General features: G+C 41.8%; 1 protein-coding gene across 1 annotated transcript; it reads left to right on the top strand.

Annotated features, from left to right (window-relative positions):
- The first annotated feature begins 9071 nt into the window (after positions 1 to 9071).
- Positions 9072 to 14028, top strand: LOC138212890 (ubiquitin carboxyl-terminal hydrolase 2-like). Its single transcript, XM_069173553.1, has 7 exons — positions 9072 to 10343; positions 11118 to 11318; positions 11386 to 11581; positions 11698 to 11913; positions 12029 to 12171; positions 13150 to 13285; positions 13778 to 14028. Exons 1-7 carry the CDS (start codon positions 9088 to 9090, stop codon positions 13964 to 13966), a joined length of 2337 nt encoding a protein of 778 aa, XP_069029654.1. The 5' UTR covers positions 9072 to 9087; the 3' UTR covers positions 13967 to 14028.
- Positions 14029 to 14186: the final 158 nt, after the last annotated feature.

Below are 14186 nucleotides of genomic sequence, written 5' to 3'. Positions count from 1 at the left end.
ATTTTGCCTCTTCCGCAGATCCGACGTCTTTCTCTCGTCAGCTGAACGGATGCAGAAACAAAGCTTGGCTCCTTTTTAAGGCCCCATCACAGACTGCGTAACTGAATTTCAAAACTTCTCTCGCGTGAGAACTGAATGATATCCGATGATGTGGACATAATGGGATCTTGTAGGGTTGTGACATTTATCAAAGTCACCCTGACAATCAACTTTGGGATCAAGAACACAGGATTGTTGAGAATTTACCCAAACGTGGTTTCCGGGGGTGCAATAAGTAGCAATCAATGAGAAAAACTACTCCGTTTTGGCTCACATATTATTAGTAACTCCAAATAAGAGATGCGGCCAATTTTAACTACACTGGTGGGGTGTTTATTCAATAACAGAAGTGGCCAAATTCTTTCCCGAGGAGCCAAAAATAAATGTGGATGGATGACCGTGGCCAAGAATATGTTTGTCATGTTAAATTACGTTCATTATACGTGATATTTATAGATAAACTAATATTTTAAATGTAAAATAAAATATAAAAATAATTAAAAGACTACTCTCTAATCTGCATAATAGCAATTTTGTTCTTTTGCAGAAATTATTATCCAAAGCAGTCATTTGGCCAATTTCTTTTACATTTCCTCTAGTCTGTGTGTCAATGGAATTTAATGCATTGGTGTAAAACTAATGAAGTACTTTTAGCTGCAGAAAATTCACAATTTACAGACACAACTAAGGATTTTACAGCAGTGAAGAATAAGCACAAGCTTGTCAAATGTCTCTGTGGGCCAAAACAAAGAAGGTTCCCCAAATTGGGCTGCTGTGATCTATAACAACACATCATATTTTAGTTGTTCATATATTTTGTGCACAAGATAATCAACATAATCTTTAGGTGACATCAATTGCTTCCGTACCAACATGTATTTACGTGTGCATTAAATACTCTTCCTGTAACCTAATAGATAAATGTTTGACCACACCAGACAAACTCTTTTATGTATAATTCTCTGAGCCTGTACTTTAAACAAATCCGACCTCGGGGGGGGTGAAGAAATTGTAGTACAAAGGTTGGAACTGGTTGTCTCAGTAATCGGCTACAGCTGGGCTCGGTGTTCTCGCTGCTACTTCCTGCTGGGGAAAGATTAGGTCAGCTCCGTGTTGTTATTCTGCTTTCCTGGTAACAACACAATCCTCAGCCTCAGCGATGAACCCTGCTGGAATACTCGGATCAAACCGGAGGCACCTGATGTGCGTCAAGTGATAGAAGAAGAGGAGGAGGAGGAGGAAGAGTGCCTAAAAGCCAAACGCAGGACAGATACGAGCTATTTTCTCTTCCGTCCGCACGTCTTCCCTCTCCAGCTCGTTTCAAAGCTTTCTCTTTCGCTCCACATTTCTATTCTCTCCTCCGCAGAAGCACGCGTTTGTTTTTGATTTCATTCAACACTCGCTTCAGCACCAGGGTTAGGGTTAGGGTTAGCTCCGTCAGCCCCGTCACGAGACCAACGCCTCCATCTTCCCCCTCATTACACACCTTCTTCTGCCAATTGCAGACAGTTTTGTGTCGTTTTCCTCGGTCTGACACCTACATGTCTCACTTTCTCACGTTACCTCCTGCCGCTCTCCTAACTGCCGCTCATGCCTCACCCTATGAGGTCTTCCCCATGCCCCGGGCCCGTCAGGTGTTGTAAGGTTAAAAATAAAAAATCCAGCCGTACCAAGCTAAGCAGCTCAACTCGCCACCCATCAGCTGATGGTAGCTTCACGCATCACCTCCTAATTCAAGGTCATGAATGCTATTCTCTTTCCTGGGAGACCAATTAAAACACACGATTTTTTTTTTTTTGCACAGACCAGGCGCTGGAGTAAGCATTTACAGTGTTTCCTGTAATAGAAAGCACTGAAATAACGTGTTCAGATGTGATGACCTGCTTCCAGCAGTCTAACAGTGCACTTGAAGGAACTTGGGAGACAAAGTACGAGCCCCCCCCCCCCGGTAGTTATCTGCTCCAACTTGAGGCTGCTCATTCTGGCTCCTCAGTGTCAAAATGTATGTCCATATTCAGACCAGAGTTGCACAGGATACTATAGTTAGAACACAAAGTGCTTTCATAAATAGACATCACCTCTCAGGGACTTGCAGTCTGAAACTCCTGTCAAAGTTGCAGTGTCCTGACCTTATACTTTTCACCTCATGAAACCTGGGAGCGACGAGCGTTTTGGCATCAAACTTACAAACCCTGCTTTCTTTAGAAAAAAAAAAAAAAAAAAAACGCTTCTCAAAGTGGGAGACATGTCGCTTCGGGGATAAAATATGGAGTGAATGATTATGATTTATGTAGGGAAAATAAATTTAAAAAAAAAAATTGAGAAGGCTATCGTGCTGACTTGAATCATTTACTTTACTTTAATAAAATTCAGCTCGGCTACATTCAATAGTTGCTCTTCCAGTGATGTTATTGTGTGGTGGTGGTGGTGGTGGGGGGGGCATCAAACATTTTTGGCTTGCGAAGGGGGGAATGACCTGCAGTCGGTGTGCATGACAGATACAAGTTTGAGAGCCACTGCTTTAGAGATTCCTCAATGGAGATCAGAGGATCTGTACACAACCAGTGTAGACAAAAGGAATGAAAACCGGTCTTTAAGTTGACGTATTTGGCAGGTGAACGTTTCTTTAAAAGGCGTAATAAGATTTTCGGCTCAACTAGAATGTGAAGGAAAAAGCAGTTTTGACATTTTATGTATAAGACGATGTATTGTGTTGCAGAGATGTCCACTGAAGTTAGCGTGCAGCTGGCTCCAGCCCGTCCCATCTCGTAATACCAGCCCCCCCTCCCCCCGCCTCAAGAGGCGATAGTGAGTCACTACAGTGTCTGGTCTGCACTCGGTCCAACATCAGAGGGAGAAATGAAACTCCTGGTTGAATAGAAGCAAAACCAGTCCGCGTTGGTGTTGCTCTCCACCGCTGGCGACGGCTCTTGGCGAGTAAAGGAACAAAGTTTAACGCCGAACTCACAACATTTCTTCTAGCGAGTAGGCAGCGGTTAATGCTGGCGTAGACGATGTAGCGATAACTCATAAAGGTTATAAGGCAGTACTGTATTAATGTGTTTGCCAAGTTCGCCGTTCGTTGCTTGGTGGTTCAGAGCAGTTGTAACGGCTGTTTGTGTGACTCACTCGATGAGCTCGTCATCCAGCTAACTACCAAACGGAGGCAATCTTATGCAGCAAACACGCCAGCAGTACCGACCCCGTTTGTACCATTCAAAACAGATCTTTAGTGCCGCTGACGACAACACAATGGCAGTACATTGATATTTGGTTTTGCTGTGGCCGTTTACTTGCTATTATGGTCTTGCTAAGGAATAAGATAGCAGTAACGTAAACTAAAGGCTTAACCAATCGCCACGTTCGTCAGTCGACCGACGATCAACAACGATCGACTGCTAACAAACGGCTGAACAAGAATACGCAAAATTGGAGTGGCACACTCAGGGCAGACTGATTGTTACAGCGACTCACTGTCGCCTCTAAACATACAAAGTGGTATTACAAGATAGGGCTTAAATCTACACAATGCATCTTTAAGACAAACTGGGTACTACAAAGTTCACTGTGACTGCAGAAACATCATTTACAAGAGGAGGCTGGGTCGAATGCTCTTTGGTTGTGTTTTAAATGTGCAATATAAATACATTTTGACTTGACTCAATTAGGCTGAAGTACTTTGGAGCTGACGTGATAAACAACAGTGGCCAACAATAATTTGTACCCTCATTCAAAGAAAATCATAAAAGCTTTTCAATATTCACCATGTCTTCATAACACAATGTTCCCTCTGTCTGCGAAGTAGCAGCAGCTGTTCCTGGTGAATAACATTCATTATGCAGAGACATGCAATTTAGCTGAAGAGGTTCCATAATAAAACAGTTTTTCATTTGTGAGCATAATAAATGGAAGACACAAAATATGACATTTTGCTGTCTTGTGCAATCAAATGATTACATTTTGCTTAAGCTCTCAATCTTGTAGTAACAAGGTTGAGTTATTATAAATTAATCAGATTTTCCTCCCGACTGTGCAGCTCGCTCTGACAGAGTGTGTCGGACAGAAGGGCTTAGGCAACGGAAAAGCGACAGATTTAGACCGTGTCAATTGACCTCATTCATGATTGATTATACAATCTGAGGTCATGATTTCACAGAAGACGGAGCTTTTAGTAAGCTTAAGGCTTTTCTTTGTGTGTATTTTTTTCCTGAAGAGACTGTGTGATTTCTCTTCATTAGAAGAGAGAGTAGCATTAAGTTACAGGTGTTGGTTATTTCAGGATAAAATCTTTAGTGTATTGGAAATATTGAATTCTTTACTTTATATGACATTGTCTGGAAGTCTGTCTGGTGCCTTTTGGCTGTGACTCAATCGTGTTTTTTTTTTGGTGAAATATTAATTGAATTATTCCACCTGATTTACAACATTATCATCTTTGAGGGGTTCCAGGGTTCTCCACTAACAACACAGTTGGATAACATTTGAGATCACTTTACTGTACTCACATAGTTATGAGGAAATGGCTTCAGGTCTGACGGTGTTTGGCTGACCGACCTGAAGAAATAAAAAATGATCAGTCGTCATTTTCAACATTGTGTACAGTTTTTAAGCACTGCTGACAAGAAAACCTGCATACATTCCTCCCACAACAAGAGTTCTTTGTGTTTTCCAAAACAGAGCCGCTTCAGGTTTCAGTCCTTTCCACTGCAGGATGTCCCTCATTGTACACAGACATGTCAGTGTACGACGAAGGCACACATCCAGATACCATGTACGGTCCTGTGTATTTTCTGGCAGAGGCGTAGTTTCATGTATTTTCCACAGATCTCCCAAGAGACACCACAGATATAATTAGACATGCAGTTTCACACAGTTCTGTTCACGCTGTTGTACTTTGCCTTTTCATTCCTATACCTTTGCAGTGCTCATAAATATCCTGGTTCAAGAGTACAGCTGAAGAGAGGGGAAGAGAATTTGTTCCTCATAAAAGAACATGTGTTTGTGTCTCTCTCTGTGTGCGTGTGCGACTAAACCTACCAGAGTACAGCATCAGCACTTATGTCGTACAGCACAATTCAGTGACTCGGTGTTCTTTTGCCGATTCTTCATAACAAATTTAAAAGCGCCAAGAACACAAATAACCAACCTGTGTGCCAAATGCAGATAATCAGTGGTTGTAGGCTGATCCGGACCCGTCACAATGTGGCCGAGATGAGACAGAGCGTGACGAGACGTCATTACAAGACGTCCCCGTGGTTTGTTAGTCAGATGATTTAATGTGATGTTTCACAGGTTATGAGAAAAACAAATGAGGGAGTGTCAGGAACTGTTTTACTAACACAGACATCTTAATAATTTCCATTTGATGCTACTTTATACTTCTACTAATAGATCTTTTGTGCTTTCTAATCCACTATAATCTAGTAACTACCCAATTTTTTTCCCCCTTAAAACAATGTTCAGATGTCCGAAAGATTTTACTTGCTAAAACGATTTAACTTTTTCATACGAGAAATTACAAGATCCCATCTTTACTTTACTTCTTTTACTGCGCTGTTTTTCAAGACAAGACTTCAGTAAAAGAAAACTAAAAATCTGTTACTAAATCTACATTTGGTAAATGTTTTGCATGGATTGGCATTGTGTGCGTTTGTTCCACCCGCAGCAGCTTTTAAAGAGCTTCTTTTGTTTTTAACAGAAACCAAAATGTTGTTTCTGTGGCCACCTTTTCTAACTCTTACATCAAAATTAGTTTCACTAACAAGGCATCAAAAGAGAAACACAGCTCAAGCGGTGGAAAAACGCTTGTCGAAGATAATTTGAAAGGCATTGTTCTGCTAATTAGTGCCTACATATTTATTACTTTCGACTCCTACATGAAGTAAAATCATCACCGTGGTGTGTTTCTCGCTCATTGTGTGGGTGACATGAACTGGCCACTTCAGACTAAAGCACACCCTGGAACAGTGGATACTCTGTAATGTTTCTTTGAGTAAATGAATAGACTCTTAGATTAGAAATTACACCGAAGGAGAGACGATGCCTTTTGATATTAATGGATTAACATATTTTAATCTTAAAAGTGGATCTGATTTATGCAAGAGAAGCTTCCAGAGCCCTCAAGGTGATTGTGTGATTCTTCCACCCCCAATGATGGTGGGCAGAGACTTAATGGCGACACGCCGGTGCTGCAGCACAAACAGGATGTTTACTGTGGAAAAAAAAAGAGACTGCCACCGAGATGCTGTTAATGTTTGTTCGTTCATCCACTTGTTTAGTTTTATTTTTGTACAGAAGACATACGCAGCGTTGGCATCACATGATTCTGCAGTGATGTTTTGAATAGTTTTTAAACTTTTGCTTACAATGGATGACAGTTTTCAAAAAAATAAAACAAAAAGCTTTTGGAAGGTACAGGTAAGATACCAGGTGAATTTAAAATGTATGACAACAGCAGGATTGCTCTAAAATGATCATGGTTACTTTGGATACTACTTTTGCAATTTACATCATGATGAAACGCCTCTTTTTGTCCTCATTGCCAAATTATCTGCGTCTCACAGCCAGATAAGCTTGGAAAATCATCCGTGATAAAAAAAAAAAAAAAAAGCCTCAGGCAGATACTTCTGTTTACAAATTGTGAGTGTCGGATCAAATCTGCAGAAGCCAAATACATGTTTTGTCAAAACAGAATGTTGGCAGAATAATTTGGCTGAAATGATCGATGCTGATGAAAGAAGCTCTGTGAAACAACAACACCACTACCATTGATGCCGAAGTACTTTTAAACCAGAAAATTGGAACTCGTGGGTTCACACCTGCAACTCTGGATCTGCAGTTCTACTCCAACCTGCACCACCTACTGCTAAGAAAAGTAGCAGTCGCAACAGTTTAGACCTTTGATCCCCAAACTGTGGTACGTGTAACATTGCTGGAACGTAAAAGTCATTTGAAATTGTCATTTAATTTCATTATATTCCAGACAACAGTTATTATATAGAAAGAAAAAGAAAATTAGGTTGATGTCATGTCAAGTGTGCCAGACAATAATGCTATTTTTAGCTTGACACAGTCAGAGGTTCAGACTCTTCAGTTGCTGATTTTAGCAGAATAAGGGACATTTTTAAGTGACTGCAATGAAACTGCAAGCAGTTGTTTTTCTACAGTTGGTGGTTTCTATGTGCCTTTTCCTGCTGATTTTGAGTGATTTTTCTGCGTGCTCCGATTACTGAATGTAATGTTTGATGTTAAAACAGGAGCCTCATGTTGTTATTTAGCCTTATTTAGTCTAAGGATAAATCAGTGAATATCAATGTATTAAAAAAAAAAAAAAAAACTTTGCTATGTGCAGGGAGAAATCCAGTTATTGGGAAATTTGGTTTAATACATAGCGGTACGCAGTCTGAAAAGTTTGGGGACAGGCGAACAAAGTAACAGCTGAGTGCAATGAGTGTGCAGTGCGGTTCCTTTCTTGTTATTATTTGTGTATGTAACTGTTTGGGGATTTACATGTTCAATTTTAAACCTGCAAATATATTCAACTGAAAGCAGGTCGAACACAGACGCGACTCTCGCCCTGGTCAGTTTGGAGAGGAGAGGATGTGGGGCCCTCCCTAAACATCTACAAGGTGCATAGCTTGATGGCTCATTTTAAATTGAAGAATCTATGACTCTTTTCTTTTTATTATTTACTAACATTAATTCCTGCAGACTTTATAGTTTATCATTCATGCAAAGTGTGAAACTTTTTTAATGAATTGCCAGGATTTGTATGTGTAGATTTGGCTGTTGGCTATTTACAGTGCGGAAGACCAATTCATATTTATTACTAGATTAAAAATATTTTTGCTGTAAAGTGTGATAGCTATAATTTTCTTTGCCTGCAGGAGGTGACATTATCTCCCTTAAATCCGCAGGTCTAAAGTGGTGTTGCTACGTCTTGTATTACCTTAGTCTGTCCTGTGGCTTGATGCACGTTGCCGCCTTTGAGCAAGGCCTTATCCAGCTTCATTTACGCGGCTCACTGGTCAACAGATGTGGCCGTGGTTGCATTGTGCAGCTTCCAGATCAGTTTCTATTGGCTGCCAAGGAAGATAAAAACAAAGACAGGAACGTTAGATGTGTGGAAGAGGAAAACAGAAGCTGCTGAATTATAGGACTCATGACTTTTTTTTAAGTAGTAAATTATCTCTTTTGGTTGTGCCAAAGTAAAACACTATACTTACTATCCACTTTGAAATATTTATTTTTGTTTTGTTAGTTTTTTTTATGAAGGGGGAGTTTTTGTTGTTTGCCACACCAACACAAAGCTCCACCACACTTCTTTCTAATACTGCAAGACCCCACAAAGAAAGTTTAAATACAGGTATATCTATACATAAAACTCAATAATTTGTCTATTTTAGCATTTTGCTGGACTTTAAACTGATTTCATTTGAAACGAAGGATCTCTCCTCTGATGCTCTCACTGAGGTTCCTTCCACTTTTACTCTGGTCTAAGTTTTTTTGAGTGGAAGAGAGTTTTAAATTTATGATATTGCTTATTTAAATCAAATGTACTTGACTGTGCATTTAAAAGAAAAAAGAAAAAACAAGAAACAATGAAAGATTGACACTGTAAAGCTTTCCCTTAGCTTGTAAATGATTTGCTAGATATCAAACCCTGAATTCAATACACAAGAGGACAAAAACATGTCATGAGAGTTTCTCTGTGATTAAAGTGTTGTGTTTGTACGTTGCCAGGACACTGTTGTCTGGCTCCTGTTATTAACCTCAACACCAGATTCTCATGAGTGTTTCACCTGGGAGAGCATGGACACGCTCATACATACGCTCATACATACATGCTCAGTACACTCAGTTTGTCAGACACCCAATAGGATAAAAGAAGCACCTCGAGTGCACTCCGTTCTGGTTATCTTCTGCTTTTATCAAACAGAGATGAAGTTCAAGCGCTCAGCAGTGCTGTTTTTTTGTGACTCACTTTCAGAGTGGTTTGAGATCTGAGGTCTCTACCTTGGGATGGGTTTTTCTTTGACTGAGCATAAGATGAAGGCCAGGGCTTTGTCAGTGAAGGAGTGCACCTGGATGTCAGAGGAGTGCCACCTAGTGGACGAGGCGCATGAAGATATGCAGAAGGACAACCTCTGTTTACCAAATATCTTCAGGTTCAGGAAAGTGAAGCCGCTCACCAAGACTCAGACCAGCCCCACCTACCAGGTTCACTATACGGCCAGAGAGCTACTGCTGGAGGTGTTGGACAGAGAGGCCGTCCGGGAGCTGATCAGGAGAGCTGCTGGTGTGAAGGTAGGAGCTACCCGACCGTCACACAGCCAGAGCAGAGAGCAGAGCACGGATCTCTCAGAGGAGGAGTATGCCGAGTCATTAACGTGGTTTTCCATAGTTCTGCAAAGCGGCCTGTCTGTAGGGGAGAACTGCAGCTTTAGCTCCGAGCTGATTCTAAAACTTGAAGGATGGCAGGGTTTCCTGAAGAGAAACAGCCTCCAGACCAACCTCCTGTCTCTGACCAGGCTGCAGGATGGAGACAAGATGGAAGCCCTCTCTGCTTTCTGTGGCCACGTGACCAGGCGCTACCAGGCCCTACACACACCTGGGCCCAACCTGGCTGTGAAGAAATACGCACTTTCCTACCAGCACAGTCCTTGCTCCCTCCATCTTGCCCTCCTCTGTGACATGAGCTCGGGCTTCATCTGTAACATGCATCTGTACTGTCCAGAGCAGCTCCAGAGGCAGAGTCGGAAACCTGTCGTGGAGCAGGTGGTCAAACACCTGCTGAGACCTTTCTGCAGCCACAGACACCTGGTTCAGCTGGACAGCTCGGCCTGGATGGACGGCAGACTTACAGACGTCTTCTCTGGATTAGGGGTCGATATTCATTTTGTTCCAACTGTTCCAAGGCCAGACATGAGCCCAACATCCTCTTCCTCTCCACCCGTCATGCCACATCAGCACCACCGAACACCTGAGGACTCGATGTCTCATCTCGTAGCCCACCTGCAGGGCTGGACCGGACCTGCTCTGTCTGCTCTGTCGGACCTTAAAGGATCAGTGGTGGACGTGTTTCTCCCGGGCCTCTGGGTGACGCTACACGTGATCTGCATCAACACGTTTGTGCTCCACACTCTGCAGAGCCAGGGCTCGGGCAGGCAGGTCCACCTGACAGAGTTCACCAGGACTCTGGTCTCTCAGCTGGCTGCAGACAGCAGCGTCACGGTGCCGCTTCTACCACGACTGAACAGCTGTTCATACCAAGAGACGAGTTTGACAAATCTTTCCAAGCAAAGGTTAGTTTTTCTTGTTTTATACAACACTTCAACTCAAGCTAATACGAGCTGTCACAATATTTGATGTATGAAAGTATACGGAAAAGAACCAAAAAGGTAAACCAAGGCAACGGTACACTGAAGACTTTCTTTTTTTTTTTTTTTTTTTTTTTTTAGCTCTATAAATGTTTGTAGCCTATCAGACCAACAGTGGAGGTCTCTGTTATATTAAATTAAATTCAGCTGATTTCAATTTATCATCATGATTCAAATTCATCTACAGCAAATGAAATGTGGAATTATATTTTCTCAGGAAAGTGTTCACTTGGGCCATTTAATTAGAAGACAGTTGCACAGGAAGTAAAGCAAGTGCTATCAATCTCCAGTATTCTGCCATCAGATATCAGACATCTGTGCTTGATAAATCACTATTCCTAAATGTCTGAGTCAGTCAGTCGTTTAAGTCTCTTCTAGAAATATACTTTAATTTGAGAGCATGTACTGATTCAATTTGAGCAGCCTGTTTTCATCTTGCCATTTTTTTTTTTTTAATTTATTGTTCTTGTACTTTAATTGTTATTTCTGTCTCTGGTTACCTTATAATTCATGTTGGCATTTTATGAGATTTTTTTATGAGTAAACTTTGTGCTAAACTGATTGTTTAAACTATTGAAAACATATTTAGGGGTTTTAATGCTCTGACCATATTCAATCATAATATGTGCAACACTGTACAGAAATGAGGATGGTTTTCACTTCTGTCTTTTCTGTCTCTTGCGGGACAAACATGAACAGCTGCGGACAGGTGATTGAAAAAGAGAAACACAGCTGCAGCTCTGCAGTGAGGTCGCAGACCAGATGCAACGGACCAGGAGTGTGTGGTTTGGACAATTCTGGCAACTCCTGCTACTTAAATGCTGTGTTACAGTGTCTGTGCTCCACCGTGCCTCTGGTGGAGCACCTCCTTAATCAGGACACGCAGAAAGAGCTGGCAAAGTAAGACCACCCACTGTCTCTTTTACCGACTCGCGTGAATGTTGAGGATTAACCTCCATTCTTGCAGGTCTAAGTGCCGGGTCGCCGAGGTGTTTGTCCGTCTGCTGAAGGAGATGTGGCTGGGAAGTAACTCCAGCTGTGCCCCCGTGGAGGCCAGGTCCGTGCTCGGCTCCGTCCTCCCCCAGTTCGACAACTACTCGCAGCAGGACGCCCACGAACTGCTGCTCTTTCTCCTCAATACACTCCACGATGACCTGAAGAAGGTGCGGCCTCATCGACCCCTGCCTACACCACCGCGTAGCCTTCACCCCCCCCCCTCTCCCCCCGCGGCAAACTGAACCTAGATAAAAGAATAACTACGTGTTTGTATGTTTCCAAGGTTGCAAAGCGCCAGATGCGCTCCTCAACACGACAAACGAGACGAGAGCAGAATAGAAAGTGTGCCTCCGAGTTCACCATTGTCTCACATCTGTTTGAGGGCCAGCTAAGCTACATGACCATCTGCATGCATTGCGATCACCAGGCACACAGCACACAAACCTTCACTGTGCTGTCACTGCCGATTCCTACAGACATCATCAAGTGCTCCATCCAGGTAGCTTTAAACAGCTGCAGGAAAACGTCTCCCAGACTGTACACATTTTAGATCTCAGTGTCCTTGACCTCGTTGTTCTGTGCTTCCTCACCTTCATTTTCTCTACGTTGTGCAGGATTGCCTGTCGCAGTTCTTCGAGCAAACTCTCCTGACCGGAGGAGAGCAGGTGCTGTGTTCAGTGTGTGGGCTGAAGAGAGAAACAACAGTCCTCACTTGTTTGGAAAAACCTCCCGAGATCCTCATGTTGCACCTGAAACGGTGGGTAGAAACACATCATCATCACCTGTTAAGGTAAAACTTTGCCGAAAAGCTGCATGTTTAATTGATGAATCTTTAGTTGTTATGAATGAATACGGGACATTTACAATTTCATACTACAAGCATCATCGACAGAGGAATCTTACCTAAATCCACTTAGTGCAGTAGCTGGTCTGGAGCTTTCAGTCTTATCACATGATCTTCTGACAGATGAACGTTTGCCAAGGTACCACAGAAATTTACATTTGTAAATGTACATCTTTGAAAAAGATTTAAGGACTTTCAATTTACTTTGGCTTGAAAGTTTATAACAGAATTCACCCTTAAACTTCAGAGCACGAGTTCACAATACTTTCTCGTGTTCATCATTTAATGTACGACTTGCAGTGAAGTCTTAGGATCAATAACATGTCACCAAATTTGCTTCGATCAGTGTCAGCTCAATCAAGACCATTAAAAGAATTGTCTCTTTCAGCACAGAGATTTTGGTCTGTTCTTATAAATGATTAATATCCATTTTCTTCTAATTCATCTTGGGGATTTGATGGTGATGTATGCATTCACCAATGAAATTACAAGCTTTTGTGCTCCTACCATCGTGATGAGTATCATGATAATACTGGAGATACTGCAGGTTAAATCCCTCTTGTTAATGAGAGAGAATGAGCTGATATGGAAGCTGTTAAAAAGCTAACTTGATGACATTTGAATTCACAGATGCCTTGACTGTTACTTCAAGTGACGGCCCTTTAAATGTCAAGCACAAGAAATGACCTGTGCCTTGAGCACGTTTTAACACAGAGTAACAGAAGGTCACTATGGAGAGTCGTGCTTAATTTATACTCTTACGCGAGTTATGTATTCTATTATGTAACGCTACTTCGTCCAAATACTCTGGAGATACAGCAGAGCTGACGCTGTGGGTGCCGTTACCTGTAAATCTTATAAAATCAGTATGAACCTTTATCTCCTCTGCAGGTTTGGCTGTAAAGGAAAGAACCAGGTGAAACTGAGGACTAACGTCATTTTCTCCATGAAGCTCGATCTCACCCCGTTTGTATCCAGCTCAGTACAGTCCGCCTCATATTCTTCATACCACCTGTATGCTGTTGTGGTGAGTGAAGACACAGACATGTATTACAACTTGGTAAATTAATTGTTGGTTGTTGAAGGTGTAATTAGAAGTTTTCTAATTTTTTTTGTGCACTGTTGGAAAATCCCTTGGAGACAATTACACATAAAAACTGACCGAAATCTCACTGATTTGTCATCAATGGTTTTGTTGTTCATCTTCAAGAGTTAACATTTGGTTTTTTTTGTTTTTTTGGGGGGAGGAAGGGGGGTTGTTTTCGATGCAGTACATTATTCTACGTTTTTTCATGTATTCTCTCGGAGTAAGGAAATGTTTTGCGGAGGCTGAATCCTAGTCGAAGCTTTCCAAATGATGTGCTTTAAAATTAGATTGCGACAATGGTCTTAATCAGATTTTTTTTTTTTTTTTTTTTTTTTTTTTTTTATATATAATAGTTGCACAAACGGCCAAACTAAGAAGGAATTCAACCAAGGAATAATGAAAATAATGCAAAGCATCCGTTTCCTTCTTTAGAACCACACGGGTCACCTGAACATGGGTCACTACACGGCTCTGTGCCACAACGCCCTGGCCCGGGCCTGGCACTGTTTTGACGACTCGACTGTCAGAGAGGTCCGGGACAGCCTTGTGCAATCTCCCAACGCCTACATGCTGCTCTACAGCTGCAAGCCTTTCCAAAAACCAAAGATCCAAGGACTCTGAACTCTCATCTGAGATCAACTGCAAATCCTCAAATAATGCAGATTTGAACTTTGTCGCTGAGTCTGCTCCTCATCAGTTGACTTGCATTCAGATAACATCTCTGGTGCTCGTGTTCCTCCATACCTATTCAAAATAAATTGGCAGATCTAGTACCGACTTGTGCCCTAGTAATATATCCATGTTTGTGTGCAGTTTTTGTCCACAGTATTGTCTTCCAACT

Source organism: Embiotoca jacksoni, unplaced genomic scaffold (assembly GCF_022577435.1).
Source record: "Embiotoca jacksoni isolate LCO1_2020_lvr unplaced genomic scaffold, fEmbJac1.0.p SCAF_6, whole genome shotgun sequence".
Taxonomy (NCBI): Eukaryota; Metazoa; Chordata; class Actinopteri; family Embiotocidae; genus Embiotoca; species Embiotoca jacksoni.
Note: the sequence above shows the minus strand (reverse complement) of the source record. Positions and strands in the feature narration are given on the sequence as shown.